At 36.9% G+C, this 17,299-nt stretch overlaps 1 protein-coding gene across 1 annotated transcript; it reads right to left on the minus strand.

Annotated features, from left to right (window-relative positions):
* Positions 1 to 10,604: 10,604 nt before the first annotated feature.
* On the minus strand, positions 10,605 to 15,975 carry DEFB116 (defensin beta 116). The gene is made up of 2 exons (XM_003833412.2): positions 15,909 to 15,975; positions 10,605 to 10,846 (listed from the first exon to the last, which is right to left on the minus strand). Exons 1-2 carry the CDS (start codon positions 15,973 to 15,975, stop codon positions 10,605 to 10,607), a joined length of 309 nt encoding a protein of 102 aa, XP_003833460.2.
* Between the last annotated feature and the right edge of the window lie 1,324 nt (positions 15,976 to 17,299).

Here is a 17,299-nt window from a genome sequence, read left to right on the forward strand (position 1 = left end):
TGTTAGAGCAGAAAGAAAAACCAGACCAAACTCAGCTGGTGCCCCCTCCCTCCCATAAACACACACAGTGGGAGCAGTTAAATCAGCCCTAGGTAAAGGGGAGTTGCCCATCCCAGAACTTGAGTTCTTGCAAACCTTGCCACTGAGGGCTAAAGTGCTCTGGATGTCTAAGTAAATTTGAAAAGCACTGTAGGCCAGAGAACTGCAACTCTTAGGCAAGTCCTAATGCTGAACTCAGCCCAGAGACAGTAGACTAGGGGTGCACACGACTGACTGAGACACCAGCTGGGACAGCTAAGAGAGTGCTGGTATCACCTCTCCTCTAACCCCAAGCTGCACAGCTTGTGGCTCTGAAAGAGACACATTCTTTCTCCTTGAGGAGAGATGAGGGAAAAGTGGGGAGAACTTTGTCTTGCATCTTGGATATCAGCTCAGCCACAGCAGGATAGGGTGCCAGTGAGAGCCGTGAGGCCCCTTTTTCTGGCCCTAGCTCCAGGATGACATTTCTTGACACACCCTGGGCCACAAGGGAACCCACTGCTTTGAAGGAAAAAACCCAGTCCTGGAACGATTCACTGCCTGCTAACTGAAGAGCCCTTGGGTGCTGAATAACCAGCAGAGATACCCAAGTACTATGTTGAGGGCCTTGGGTGGGCCTCTGAGACTTGCTGGCCTCAGGTACCAGCTCAGCCACAGGTGAGTAGAATACCAAGTACTCTAGATTCTAGAACTTGGCTCTTGGATGGCATTTCTGGATCTGCCCTGGGCCAAAGGGGAGCCCACTGCCCTGAAGGGTGATTCCCAGGCCAAGCAGCATTCACCACAAGCTGACTTAAGAGCTCTTTGGCCATAAAGGAACATTGGCGTAGTCTGGCACTATTCTCCATGTCCTATGGTGGTGATGGCTATGGGGTGAGGCTCCTCTGCCTTTGGAAAGGGGATGGAAAAGTGGGAAGAACTGCATCTTGTGGTTTGAGTGCTGGCTCAGCTGCAGTACAACAGAACACCAGGTAGACTTCTAAGGCTTTTTACTCTAATCTCTGACTCCTGAATGACACCTATGGACCCACTCAGGGTCTGAGGATACTTGCCATCCTGAATGGAAGGACATAGGCCTGGTTTGCTTTGCCACCTCCTGATTATAGAGTCCCACGGCCTTGAGAGAACATAGGGAGTTACTACCAGGGAGTGGTTACAGCAGGCCTTGGGTGAGACCCAATTCTGTGCTGGCTTCAAGTCTGACCCAGCACAGCCAGAGTTGTGGTGGCCACAGAGGTGCTCATCTTCCTCCCCCCGACACCCCCACAACTTTAAATGGCTCAGAACAAAGACATTCCATTTGTTTGGGAGAAAGTAAAGACAGAGAAAAGAGTATCTTCCTGGTAATCCAGAGAATTCTTCCAAATCTTGTCTAAGACTATCAAGGCAGTACCTTTATGAGGTTGAAAGAACCACAGTGTTACTGGGCTTGGAGTGCACCCTAAAACAGATACAGCTTAGATCACAATACCCAAGTCATTTCAAATATTTGGAAAGCCTTCCCAAGAAAGACGAGTACAAACAAGCCCAGACAGTGAAGACTACAATAAATACCTAACTTCTCTGCCCAGACACCAAAGAACTCTATAAGCATCAACACCATCTAGGAAAACATGACCTCACCAAATGAACTAAATAAGGCATCACAGACCAATCATAGAGAAACAGAGGTATGTGACCTTTCAGACAGAGAATTCAAAATAGCTGTTTTGAGGCAACTCAAAGAAATTCAAGATAACACAGAGAAGAAATTCAGAATTCTACCAGATAAATTTAATAAAGAGAATAAAATAATTTAAAATAAGTAGAAACTCTAGAGCTGAAAAATACAATTGGCAGACTGAAGAACACATCAGCATTTTTAAACAGCAGAATTGATCAAGCAGAAGAAAGAATTAGTGAGCTTGAAGACAGACTATTTGAAAATACACAGTCAGAGGAGACAAAAAAAGAATGAAAAAGAATAAAGCATGCCTATAAGCTCTAGAAAATAGCTTCAAAAGGGCAAATTTAACAGTTGTCTTAAAGAGGAGGTAGAGAAAGAGAGACAGGGATAGAGAGTTTATTAAAAGGGAAAATAACAGAGAACTTCCCAAACCCAGAGTAAGATATCAATGTGCAAGTACAAGATGGTTATAGAACACTAAGTAGATTTACCCCAAAGAAGATTACCTCAAGGCATATAATAATAAAACTTCCAAAGATCAAGGCTAAAGAAAACATTCTAAAACCAATAAGAGAAAATAAACAAATAACACACAATGGAGCTCCAATATGTCTGGCAGCAGACTTTTCAGTAGAAACCTTACAGGCTTATGCCAGGAGAGAGTGGCATAACATATTTAAAGCACTGAAGGAGTCCAGGCATGGTGGCTCATGCCTGTAATCCCAGCACTTTGGGAGGCCAAAGCAGGAAAATTACTCGAGCTCAGGAGTTCAAGACCAGCCTGCAGAACATAGTGAGATCTCATCTCTATTAAAATAAATAAATAAACAAAATTAGCCAGGTGTGGTGGCACGTGCTTGTAGTCTCAGCTGCTCAGATGGCTGAGGTGCGAGGATCACTTAGGCCCAGCAGATCAAGGCTGCAGTGATCTGCGATTATGCTACTACACTCCAGCCTGGGCAATAGAGCAAGACCTTGTCTCAAAAAAATTAAATTAAATTAAAAAGTACTGAAGGAAGAAAACTTATCTTAGAATAGTATATCTGGTAAATATATATATTTGAACATATATATACACATATATATGTGTATATATATACACATATATATTTGAATATATATATACACATATATATTTGAATATATATACACATATATATATTTGAATATATATACACATATATATTTGAATATATATATACACATATATATATTTGAATATATATACACATATATATTTGAATATATATACACATATATATATTTGAATATATACACACATATATATTTGAATATATATATACACATATATATATTTGAATATATATACATATATATTTGAATATATATACACATATATATATTTGAATATATATACATATATATTTGAATATATATACACATATATATATTTGAATATATATACATATATATTTGAATATATATACATATATATTTGAATATATATACACACATATATCTGAATATATATATACACATATATATACTTGAATATATATATACACATATATATTTGAATATATATATACACATATATATTTGAATATATATATACACATATATATTTGAATATATATACACATATATATTTGAATATATATACACATATATATTTGAATATATATACACATATATATTTGAATATATATACACATATATATTTGAATATATATATACACATATATATTTGAATATATATACACATATATATTTGAATATATATACACATATATACACATATATATATTTGAATATATATACACATATATATTTGAATATATATACACATATATATTTGAATATATATATACACATATATATTTGAATATATATATACACATATATATTTGAATATATATATACACATATATATATTTGAATATATATTTGATATATATCCTTCAAACAAAAAGATAGATCTTCCAGAGAGAAAATCAACAAAGAAACATTAGACTTAATATCCACTATAGACCAAATGAATCTAAACAATATTTACAGAGTTTTCATCCAACAGCTGCAGAATACACATTCTTTTCCTCAGCACGTGAATCATTCTCAAGAATAGATGACAATCACATGTTAGGTCACAAAACAAGCCTTAAAACATTCAAAACATTGAAATAATATCAAGCATCTTCTCTGGCCTCAAGATGAATTTTGTAAACTATACAAATACATGGAAATTAAACAATATACTCCTGAATGACCAGTGGGACACTGAAGAGATTAAGGAAATTGAAAAATTTCTTGAAACAAATGGTAACAGAAACACAACATATGAAAGCCCATGGGATACAGCAAAAGCAGTACTAAGAAGTTTATAGCTATAAGGGTCAATGTCAGAAAAAGAGGAAAAACTTCAAATAAACAATCTAATGATGCATCTTAAAGAATAAGAAAAGCAAAAACAAACCAAACCCAAAAATAGTATAAGAAAATAAAGAATAAATATCAGACTAGAAATAAATGGAATTGAAATGAAGAGAACAATACAAAAGATCAATGAAACAAAAAGTTGTTTTTTTGAAAAGTTAAACAAAAGTGACAAACCTTTAGCCATACTAAATAAGAAAAAAAGATAGAAGATCCAAATAAATAAAATCAAAAATGAAAAGGGAGACATTACAACTCATGCTACAGAAATTCAAAGAATCATTAATGGCTGCTATGAGCAAGTTTATGTCAATAAATTGGAAAACCTAGAAGACATGGATGAATTCCTAGACACATGTGACACACCAAGATTGAACCAGGAAGAAATCCAAACCTGAAGAGACCAATAAGAAATGAGACTGAGGCTGTACTAAAAAGGCTCCAAGTATAGAAAACCCCAGGACCAGATGCCTTCACTGCTGAATGCTACCAAACATTTAAAGAATTAATACCAGTCCTACTCAAACTATTCTGAAAAATAGAGGAGGAGAGAATACTTCTAAACTCATCCATGAGGTCTGAAAAGTAGAGGAGGAGAGAATACTTCTAAACTCATCCATGAAGCCAGTATTATCCTGATACCAAAACCAGACAAAGACACATCAAAAAAAAAAACAAAAACAAAAACTACAGGCCAATATCTCTGATGAATATTGATGCAAAAGTCCTCAAAAAACTATAAGCAAACCAAATTCAACAATATATTAGAAAGATTATTCATCATGATCAAGTGGGATTTATCCCTCAGATGCAAGGATGGTTCAACATCAACAAATTAATCAATGTGATACATTACATCAACAGAATGAGGACCAAAAACATATGATCATTTCGATTGATGCTGGAAAAGCATTTGATAAAATTCAACATCCCCTCATGATAAAAACCCTCAAAAAGCTGGATATAGAAGGAACATACCTCAACACAATAAAAGCCATATATGATAGACACACAGCTAGTATAATACTGAATGGGGGAAAACTGAAAGCCTTTCCTCTAAGATCTGGAGCATGACAAGGATTCCCACTTTCACCACTGTTAGTCAACACAGTACTGGAAGTCCTAGCTAGAGCAGTCAGACAAGAGAATGAAATAAAGGGCATCCAAATTGGGGTGGAAGAAGTCAAATTACCCTTGTTTGCAGATAATATGATTTTATATTTGAAGAAACCTAAAGACACCACCAAAAACTTTTATAGCTGATAAATTCAGTAAAGACTCAGGGTAGAAAATCAAGATACAAAAATCTGTAGTATTTCTATATGCCAACAGTAAACAGTGTGAAAAAGAAATCAAAAAAGTGATCCCATGTACAATAGCCACACATAAAATTAAATACCTAGGAATTAACTTAACCAAAGAAGTGAAATATCTCCATAATGAAAACTATAAAACACTGAAGAGAGAAATTGAAAAGGACACCAAAAAATGGAAAGATATTCCATGTTCATGGTTTGGAAGAATCAATATTGTTAAAATGTCCATCCTACCCAAAGTAATCTACAGATTCAATGCATTCCCTATCAAAATACCAAGGACATTCTTCACAGAAATAGAAAAAAAAATTCTAAAATTTACATAGAACCACAAAAGACCCAGAATAGCGAAAGCTATCCTAAGCAAAAAGAACAAAACTGGAGGAACCACATTACCTGACTTCAAATTATACTACAAAGCAAAATTTTTGTACCATGCCGTAGTACAGCATGGTATTGGTTAAAAAAAAAAAAACAGACATATAGACCTATGGAATAGAATAGAGAACACAGAAACAAACCAGACACCTTCAACGAACTCATTTTCAACAAATGTGCCAAAAACATACACTGGGGAAAAGACAGTCTTTTCAATAAATAGTGCTCAGAAACTGGATATCCATACTCAGAAGAATGAAGCTAGACCCCATCTCTCACCATATACAAAAATAAAATCGAAATAGATCAAAGACTTAAATCTAAGACCTCAAACTATGAAACGACTACAAAAAAGTACTGGAAAAATTCTTCAGGACCTCAGTCTGGTCAAAAATGTATTGAGCAATATTCCACAGGCACAGGCAACCAAAGCAAAATGTACAAATGGGGTCACATCAAGTTAAAAAGCTTCTGCACAGGAAAGGAAATAATCAACAAAGTAAAAAAACAACCCACAGAATGGAAGAAAATATTTGCAAATTACCCATCTAACAAGAGATTAATAAACAGAATATATAAGGACCTCAAATATCTTTATAGAAAAAAAATCTAATAATCCAATCAAAGATGGACAAGAGAGTTGAACAGACATCCCTCAAAAGAAGATATATAAAAGACAAACAGGCATGTGAAAAGGTGCTCAACATCATTGATCATCAGAGAAATGCAAATCAAAACTACAACGAGATATCATGTCACCCCAGTTAAAATGGCTTTTATCTAAAAGACAGGCAATAATGAATGCTGACAAAGGTGTAGAGAAAAAGGAGCCCTCATACACTGTTGGTGGGAATTTAAGTTAGTATGACCACTGTGGAGAACAGTTTGGAGGCTCCTCAAAACACTAAAAATAGAGGTATTATAGGATCAAGCAATCCCACTGCTAGGTACATCCCCAAAAGAAAGGAAATCAGTATATTGAAGAGGTATCTGCACTACCATGTTTGTTGCAGCACTGTTCACAACAGCTAAGATTTGAAAGCAACCTAAGTATCCATCAACAGATGAATGGATAAGGAAAATATGGTACATATACTCAAAGGAGTACTATTCAGTCATTAAAAAGAATAAGATGCTGTCATTTGCAACAATGTGGATGGAACTGGAATTCATTATGTTAAGTGAAATAAGCCAGCACAGAAAGACAAATATCACATGTTCTCACTGATTTGTGGTATCTAAAACTCAAAACAATTGAATTTCTGGACATAGAGAGTAGAATGATGGTTACCAGAGGCTGGGAAGGGCAGTGGGGATGTAGGGGTAAGTGGGAATGGTTAATGGGTACAAAAAAAAAGAGAATTAATAAAACCTACTATTTGATGGCACAACAGAGTAACTATAGTTAATAATAACCTAATTGTACATTTTAAAACAACTAAAAGAATGTAATTGGATTGTAAATGCCTGAGGGGATGGATACCCCAATCTCCATGATATGATAATTACACATTGCATGCCTGTATCAAAACATCTCATGTATCCCATAAATATATACACCTACTATGTACCCACAAAAATTTATTTTAAAAACAAAATAAATAATAAACAATTTTTAAAAATAAATAAAATAAAATACAATCATAAAGACTTTAACAATGTAAAGAAGAGTAAAATCAGTGAGGACTGCTGTAATCCAGGAATCTGGAAGAGCAACAGCACAGAAGAATAAAAGGAAAGATGGAAATAAAAATAAAATAAGTAATTAAATTAAATTAAAATACAATAAATGTATCTACCCCCTTGGCCTTGGTAATTTAAAACATACTCTGAGGAGACAGTTCTCTATTTTTATCTATTATGTTTGTACAGCAGGAAAATTAATTTCCATAAAACAGAGTAAACCTGGTGAAAGGTCTTTAGTGTATTTAATCTAAATGGAATAGTTTCTCTTTATCATTTTTTTCTAGGGCATATTCTTCCAAACACAAGAAATTTTAGTGCAAATGCTTTGAGGGCTTAATCTTATATGGAGGCAATTTAATAGAGTTTCAGGAATCTCTGTAGAAAATCTAGAGGCACATAGAAACTCTGGTATTTGGTTGCTTTTTAAGTTTGAAAATAAATACAACTGTTTTTCTAATTTTTTTTTGTCTTTTTGCCAGTGGGTTTTTTACATGAATCTGAAAGGGCTTCTGAGGGTTATTTATTTATTTATTTTTGCCTTTGAGTTAGATTGATGATGCTTTTTAGTCTCTTATATGTCTTTCTGTGAATGAGAAGTTAGAATTTTGATTTCTTTTGTAAGCCTCTTCTTTCCACAAATACTATGACTGCTTTCTGGCCAAAATGGGAAATTTCCAGATTTTTCTCTTAGATATTTTGGGACATCCTGTCCTCAGGACAAAGCAGGAAAAAAGCCCACTAGTTGGGGGGGTAATTTCTGGTCACCAATTCCAAATTATATCAAGTAATACCACAGTAGTTTAATATAAGCTAAACAGAAATGGAATTTCTTCTTGGTCATTCAACTGAGGACCCCACTCTGTGGGGTCTAACCTAAAAGAGTAATCTGATTTTTCTCAGGTACACATGGTAAGGGTTAACAGACAAGCAAAAAATATGGTCAGACTCATCCGATAGTCTCCACTGGAAAATACAAAGCATTTCTGAGCTCAAGTTGGGAGCAATGGTATCTTTGGGCAGCAGATATGGAGAAAAATCTGAAAGTACAGTCATGTGTGAATTCAGCCCACATCCTATATTCCACCTCCATTCTTCCTAGGATCTTACAAACAATGCCAAATTGTTCCACAAGAATGACCAGACTCAAAAGTTTTAAATAAGTGTTTGCCATTTATAAGAACGGCTTTTCAGAAAGAAAAGTTGTGGGTGCTAATTACCAAGGATAGGAAGATGACAGAAAAGCTGGGTAAACAGATTTGGAGTTAATTTTTGGGACATTTTGAGCCTGAAATGGCTGAGTAATCCAAGTGACTAGAACAAATATGTAATTCGATATGTAAGTCACAGAACAAGAGAAAAATCCTGCTGACTTCATATTCGTGTTTCTTTCTCAATACACTTGGAGCCAGGGAAATAGCAATCTATACCTTAAACCTGAAATTCACAACAATTTTTCTTCTCCAAATACTTCCAAAGTAGAAAGTCTGGAAACATTATATCTCAACTATGCTACTGAATCCAAGGCCAATACTTTCTTCCAAATTTTAAATTTTTTTTCTTTTTTTTTTCTTTTTTTTGAGACGGAGTCTCACTCCATCACCCAGGCTGGAGTACAGTGGCACCATCTCAGCTCACTGCAACCTCCACCTCCCAGGTTCAAGTGATTCTCATGCCTCAGCCTCCTGTAAAATTTGTTTCCTTGTCATACTACTTAGGCCAGCAAATTTATGCATTCCTCCTTGAAACCTGGCTTCTGTCAAAACCCCACCCTCTGCTAACAAACATGTCTAAATGTCAATGAAAATCTCTAGTATATAAACATTTAACTTTCACACCAGGCTTTTAAGCTTCATGCAAATTAAAAGTCACACATATAAATTAGTAATTTAGTGTATGGCCTTGGATCCATTGGTTTAGGCTGGGATTGTCATTGATCTAAGAAAGAGTGAGCAAATGCCAGCAAAGTATGTAAAAAAATAGAAAAAGTAGTGAAAATGACAAAGAAATATTACAGGGCAGATGGCAGAAGAAGAAACTCCAAATATGACTAAGAAAGAACATGCAGAGACCAGAAGCCAAGGCAAAAAAAAAAAAAAAGCGGGGGGGGGTTTCAAAGGATTGAGAAATGTTGTAAAACGCTGGCTAAAGGCAAAGCAAATGGTAAAATGTAAAGAATGCTTACATTTTTCAACAAGAAAGGCACTGGCAACCAAAAGCAAGGCCATTTCAGTGGAGTGATGGCACAAAAAGCAGATTTCTCTTAGTTGAGGTAAAATTGGGACTCTAGACTTTGGAGAACTTAGTTGGGAACACTAGTTCTAGAAGTCTGGATCCAAACAGGGGGAGAAATTAGACATTAGCCATAGAAGAGGAGTATATATAACACAATGAACATTTCTTAGCATTTCAAGTACTAGTTGTGAACTAAGTTTGAACTTGGAGGACAATATTCCTCAATTCTCAGGAATGTATGGACATCAAGCACAGTGTCCAGCCTCTGTGCAAAATCGCTTTCTAGCACCATAACCACCATTACCTCTGTCCCACATCCAGAAATGGTCCTCTAGCCTCAAAGCAGGAAGAATGCCCAGTGACAAGGCTGTTTATTCTGCTTTCCACTTAGAAAGTTTTACCCTAGTTTGTCTAACAAATTTCTATACTCACTTTCATCCCTCTGTCTTGTTCTGGTTCTTCCTGGGGACTCATTATTATGGCAAACATACCAGGTTAGTTCTCTGGATATCAAAGGCAGCTCTATTGTCTCTTTCCTTAGCCTACAACGTTTACTTGGAGGACCTGATCCCTCTACATGTTCACAGGAGCATCCAAACTCAATACAATTGTCATCTTCCCTCTGCAGTCACCAGAATGGTATCAAAACAGAACAGAAAGGTGACCTTCTCCTTTCTAGGCACACCTGTACTAAGTGATGCCACCATCTTATTGGCTTTATTGGCCAGTGGCCATTCCTATACTCCATAGCTTCACAGCTCTCAGCTTAATCTCTCCAGACCAATGATGACTACCCACAGATGAAAGACACACCACAAAAAGGAATGCATTTTTTATAGGGAAAGCATTCCAGAATGGAGGAGAAATTACTACAGAGGAGACGTTGGTGATATTCAAATGTGAGAGTAGCTTGAACTGTTTGTAACTGACAAGTTGGAGTTAGAGTCGTAATCCTCCTTCACATTTTTAGAACTGGTTATTTTCACAGAAAGTTTCAGGCAGCACTTTTGATCATTTGGGCAGGTTAAGTATTGGATTTCATATTCTCTGCAGGCGTTTCTGCACATGCCTTGGTAAAGCTCACATGGATTCCAAGGCTCTCGGCTCTTGCCATTGTGGGATCTGAACAGGCCACCTGGGAAAGACATGGCCATGTTTAGTTTCCATGCAGCAGTGATAATAGGGTGACGAAGCATGATTTAAAGGAACACGCCCTAAGACTATTAAGGGCACAAGATCTGGAATCAAAACTACCTAGATTCAAATCTGGGCTCTGCCATTTACCATCTCTCCCTCCTCAAGCAAGTTACTTCAGCTCTCCAGTCCTCCATTGCATCATCTTCACAACAGGCAAAATAATAGAGCCAAGTTCCTAAGGTTTTAGTAATGACTAGGTTCATGTATATAGTATTTTCAAAAAAGCATCTGGCACATAACAAGTAATTGAATATTAGATGATGTAGTTGATATGAAAGTCTTCTCCTGAGAGTATGAGGTTTCAAGGTATGCCACTGTGAGCACATATGTCCCCAAGTGCCTACAGAGATCTGTGACCCTCACACACAGCTAATCAGAGGCAGCCAGGATCTACTCTCAGATAGCACACAAATATTTGAGCCTATGTGCATGCATGCCTTTATCCTCTGAAACATAGGAGCAAACAAGTACTACACCTGTCTCTCTTTGTACATTGGCCTTACAGAAACAGGTACTGTGCATACACGGGCAGCATACTGGCATATACACAGACCCATGTATACAACCCACTTTATTCACAGATCTGCATTCTCACATAAATTGAGCACATGTGCTCACTGTACAAACCTTCACCATGCACTTTCCACATATTGCTAATTGCATCTTGATAGCTATGTATAAGTCATACAGGTGTGTACATGAGTGAACATAAGCTCTTTGCCTGAAAATACCCCAGTGACAAAGTTCCTGACACTTAATCAGCATTCTATAAATATTAGTCATCAATGGTATTACTTACCTATTTGATGTTCTACAGACAAAGGAGCAATTAGAAAGAAATATTAACAATCACTACCATGTACTGTGGTATGGTCCAGCATCAACTATGTACAGGCATTTTACAAATGATAGCTCACTGAACCTCATAAAAACCTGCTGTTATCTTCACTCTTTAGATGAAGACACTGAGGCTCAAAGAGATGCTTTGTTTTGTCTGCATTCTCATAGCTTATACTTGATCAAGCCAGTATTCAATTTCTGGTCTACATGACATCAAGCCTATGCTCTTTTCTCTCTGTGTCACATTGCCTCTCTGTGATAGGCACAGAGAAGACGGCATCATCCTGCATCATGTCTACACACACAGGGCCTTCTACAGATTTCAACAGAGTTCAAAATCCTTAGCTTGGCATTCAAGGACCTTTTCAACAATCCCCCCACTCCCTCATTCCACACCCATTTATGAACACTCTGTGTCAGGCCATGGACTCAGTGCTAAGTAGATAGAGGTCTCCAATTAATCAAATTTATTCACTATTAACATTAATGAAAATGGGACAAAGCAAGTATAATGTTATTTCTTGCATGGAAAAAATGAATACTTTGCTAATTTTTAGATTAGAGAAAGTAAAATGCCCAATTTTAGGTAAAGTTGGAGAACGGGAAGAGAAATAAAGAAGAGGGAAATGCCTCCATGGCAGATGTCCCATAACATTTGGGTACTGGAGTGTGTATAAACTGCCCCAGGAATCCAGAGAGGGATTTCAACTGCTCCAACATCAACCAGCCTGCTGGTCAACCAGAGGAAGGAGGTTGAAAATGATACTGATTCATCCATGCTCCAGCACAATATCACTGTGTTTCCCACCTTAATCTTCACCCTTATCATGGGACCTGCACACTCTCTCTCTCTCTCAGCACCATTATACTTATGGGAGAAGAAGATTGCAAAGGGCCTCCCCCAAGTGATATCCATACTGTTCTGGCTAACACCTGACCTCTAGGACTTTTCCTTTCTACCAAACACACTGGAGGGCAGTTGGAGACCCAAGATTTCCTGTCTGCAGTCACTGGAGGGATGGATAGAAACACAGATACCAAGAATGAGCAATGCGCAAGCTGCTTTAGAAAGTTGGTCAAGGCCACCCCAAGAGGATTCTGCCTACAGTGACTTAAATAAATTTTTTAAATAAAAATAAAGATTTTGTCATAGATAGTTACAGTTTCTTACTCCTACAGCTTTTCTAACCTTAGATTGCCCTGCATTGCCCCAAATTTTGACATCCACATCAAATTAATGTTAACTTTGATAATCTCTTCATCTTCCGATTGAAGTCAGAGGACCAGCTTTTGCATTTCAGCATAGTCTCTGGCCCTCTGCACCATGCTATATTTTAACTCTCTGGACCCAGTCTCTCCATGTCAGAAAATGGGAATGGGAGACTTTGCACCAAATTAGAAAGTCTCCACTGTGTTTGTGAAAAAAAGAGGTTAATAAGATGTCATACTTCATAATAACCTGGCATATTTTTATGTATATTCATACTAAGTCTCTAGAATGTCTGATTCAGTATATCTAAGGAGAGGCCAGAGCAAGGGTGCTTTGCAAGAGTTCCCCAGAAAATACTAATGGGCTCCTGTTTGCAGTGAAAGCCACGATTCTGCCTAGCCTTCTCACATTCAGCTATAGACATTGCCCAGCTCATTTTTCCACATTGGAAGTGTATTGAAAGCAAATTAAACTGTCTTAAGTCAAAAAACAAAAGGTATCCTCTGGACCTTTTTAAAAATTCCATCCCAAGCCAAAATCAATGTCATATATTTTTTCTCTGCCTGCTGTGCAACCAAACATGATCCTCTCCCATCCAATCTCTAAGGTTATTTCTACTCATATATGTTTATTAGCCATGATTCATTACATATTCATTCATTCAATAAGTATTTGCTAAAGCCTACTCTATTCAACACACTCAGCTCAACATCAGAAATGTGTAGATTTAAAAGACAAAGTCTTGGCTTTCAAACAGTTTAATTTCATATGCATACATTTGGGAGGATAAAAGGAAAAATTTGTTTGGATTGTCCTAATAGAAAATGTTGTCCAGAACTGTTCCTGCTCATAAATTCTGCCAAGTAAAAGTACTCAATAATTATTAAGGAAGCTACACTATGTACAACTCTTGAAGCATAGAGTGCTGTCTTCATTTTTGTTGTTGTTTGTGTTTCTTGCAAACCCACTTGTGGTTTCTACCACCATTAGAAATGAGAACTGAGATTTACTGAGCATGAGAACAAATGTCTCTTGAGCAAGGGGATAAAAGAAGCTGAGAAATAAGGAGGCATGAGAATGTGAAATAGAAGGAATATGAGAAAAGAGAGGAGGAAAAGAAGAAGAAAAACAGAGAAGAAAGAGGAAGAGGAGGAGAAACCTCTAGATCAGATGAATCTGAACTCACTATCGAGGAAGGAAGAACAATCTTGGTTTTATATAGGGTGGGCTGAGACTGCTCCCATATCTCTCTGTACATGCCAAGATTTGACAGGAGACAATTCCAAATATTCCAGTCTCCTGATTTCCTCTATCTCAGCCATCTACAGTCACATCTATTGTTCTTCAGTGCCCTTGAAAATCACACTTAAGAAACTTTCTTCAGAATTTGAAAATAATACTGGATATTTTTCATCCAGTGTTTATTCTCCCCATTTCCTTATTTAAATCACTTTGTTGAAGTACGATTGGCACACAAAAAGCTATACATATTTAATTTATACATTTTGATGAGTTTGGAGATAAGCATACATTACACCCATGAAACCATCATCACAATCTATGCCATAAACCTATCCACCCCTAAAAGTTTTCTCCCACCATCTTATTTATTATTTTTGGTACATCAAATCTTATTTTAAGAACACTTAACATAAAATCCACTCCCTTGGTAATTTTTGAAATATCCAACACAGTACCGTTAACTATAGGAACTGTGTTGTACAGTAGATTTCTAGGACATATTCATGACAGTATAGTCTCTTCAATAAATGTATTGGGAAAACTAGGTATCTAGATGCAAAATAATAAAATTGGATATTTATCTTACACCATACACAAAAACAAATTCAAAATGGATTAAACACTTAAATCTAAGACCTGAAACTATAAAACTCCTAGGAGAAAACATAGAGAAAAAGCTTCTTGACGTTGGCCTTGGGAAGGATTTTCTGGATATGACACCAAAGCACAGGCAACAAAAGCAAAAATAAACAAGCGGATTGCAGCAATCTAGAAAGTTTCTGCACAGCAAAGGAAACAGTCTACAAAATGAAGAAACAACCTATGGAATGGGAGAAAATATTTGCAAATCATATATCTGAGAAGGAGTCAATATTCTCCTTATTTCAATAGCCACAACCCTGCTGTGATGAATTCAACTGTCTTACTCAAGCTTAATCACCCCCAAACCCAGGCTAAGTCAATCCCTGCCCAGATAAACCTCACATACCCATGACTGAATAAGATACCCACTTTAGGCAAACACTAACTACAACTCAAGCCCTACCTCTTCTAATAACCACTGAAAGCCCAACTGCAAAACATACAAACAAAACACTATCCAAGCCACCCAACCCCATTCACAGCATCAATCTAAAACACAACCCAGCTACAAACCTCTCTATACCCCAACTCCCAGTTGCACCAACTCTACCCCAGCTCCATTCAAGAAAAAATACCATTTCCTCTCTAGACTGCACCAAAACATCTATTCAGCCCAACCTATAAATACAATTATTCACCCCATGCTCATCCCCACTCACTTTTTGGATATTACCCTATCTCTAAGGTCTTACAACCTCCCCACCTCAACTCCCTACCCAACTCCAAACTGCTATACCCCTCCTATAGCTCCTCAACTTGCACACAGTCTCTCACACCTAACTCATGAATTAAGCCCCCATCCCAATGACAGCACTACCTAAAATGTTCCATGCTTAGACTGTCCACTATGCCAGGAACAACAACCTCTTCAATTTGTCTTGGCAGAGCAGAACCAGGGGAGATCTTTACATGAAATTAACCTTGGGAGTAACATCTGTGACCCATCTGAGACCAGAAAAGGCTTTAGGTGTTGCCCACTATATGTGAGTAGGAGTCACTGCAGAGGTCACCAAGATACCAGTACCACATGCAAGACGCCAGAATCTTTGAGAGAGGCCTGAGTTACCTGGAGTCTTTTGAGCCAGGATCATAAGGATGGCAATGGTCATTAAACAGGGCTTCATGACTGACATGTTCCACCAGAATGAAGGGCTGTGTTGCAGGTGACCAAACAGAGATCACTGTAGCAGAGCAGTAGCCTGCCTTTATTAGTTTTGGAAATGGGTCAGGGTTGTGTGCAGTGAACTAAAAGGGATGGGAGATACCTGATGTCAGGCAGGAAGAAGGGCAACATGTATCACTTATCTGAGCTGGATACTCTGTGTAAGTGTGGGAGACTTGCCAGCAGTGCTCATGCCTGTGTGGGCCTTTCTTCCCATTAAGAAACAAAGACAAATTAGAGCCAGTTGGCATTTTGTGTGAAACGAATTTGAATGAATGAATCAACCAAGCAAGCAAGCAAACTTGAAAAAACTTATAAACAATTAGATAAGAAATAAGCACATGTATACCTATGTGAGGCACGTGTATACCTATGTAACAAACCTGCACGTTCTGCACATGTACCCCAGCACTGAAAGTATAATTGTAAAAAAAGAAATAAATAATTATTTTTAACTGTAGTCACCATGCTGTGCCCATAGAACACCAGAACTTATTCCTCCTGTCTAACCGAAAGTTTGTACCCATTGACCAATGTCTCCCCTTTCCCCATCCACCCTCCCTCGAGGCTCTGGTAACAACCATGCTAATCTCTACGTCTATGAGTTCAATTTTTTTAGATTCCACATCTAAGTGAGATCATATGGTATGTGTCTCTTTGTGCCTGCTTTATTTCACTTCACATAGTGTCTTCTAGGTTCATTCATATGATTGCAAATAACAGAATTTTCGTTTTTTAAAGGCTGAATAGTACTCCAGTATCTATAGTTAATAATAATGTAAAGAGCTAAAAGAAAGATTTTTAAATGACCTCATCACAAATAAATAATAAATATTTGAGGTGATGGACATGCTGATCTCTCAATTAATTGATCCCTTTATTATTATATAATGACCTTCTTTGTCTCACTTTGTGGTTTTTTACCTAAAGTCTATTTTTTCTGTTGTAAGAAAAGCTGTTCCTGCTCTTTTCTGGTTTCTTTTTCCATGGAACATCTTTTTCCATCACTTAACTTTCTGCCTATGTGTTTCCTTAAAACTGAAATGAGCCTCTTGTAGGCAAAATACAGTTGAGTCATTTAAAAAAATCAATTCAGCCACTCCTTCAATTGGCAAACTGAATCCATTTACATTCAAAGTAATTATTGATAGGTAAGGATTTACTTTTGCCATTTTGTTCATTCTTTTCTGGTTATTTTATACATCCTTTGTTCCTTTCTTCCTCTTTTGCTATCTTCCTTTGTGATTAGATTATTTTCTATATTAGAATGCTTTGATTCCTTTCTTCTTATCCTT

The sequence above is a fragment of the Pan paniscus genome, chromosome 21 (genome assembly GCF_029289425.2).
Source record: "Pan paniscus chromosome 21, NHGRI_mPanPan1-v2.0_pri, whole genome shotgun sequence".
Taxonomy (NCBI): Eukaryota; Metazoa; Chordata; class Mammalia; order Primates; family Hominidae; genus Pan; species Pan paniscus.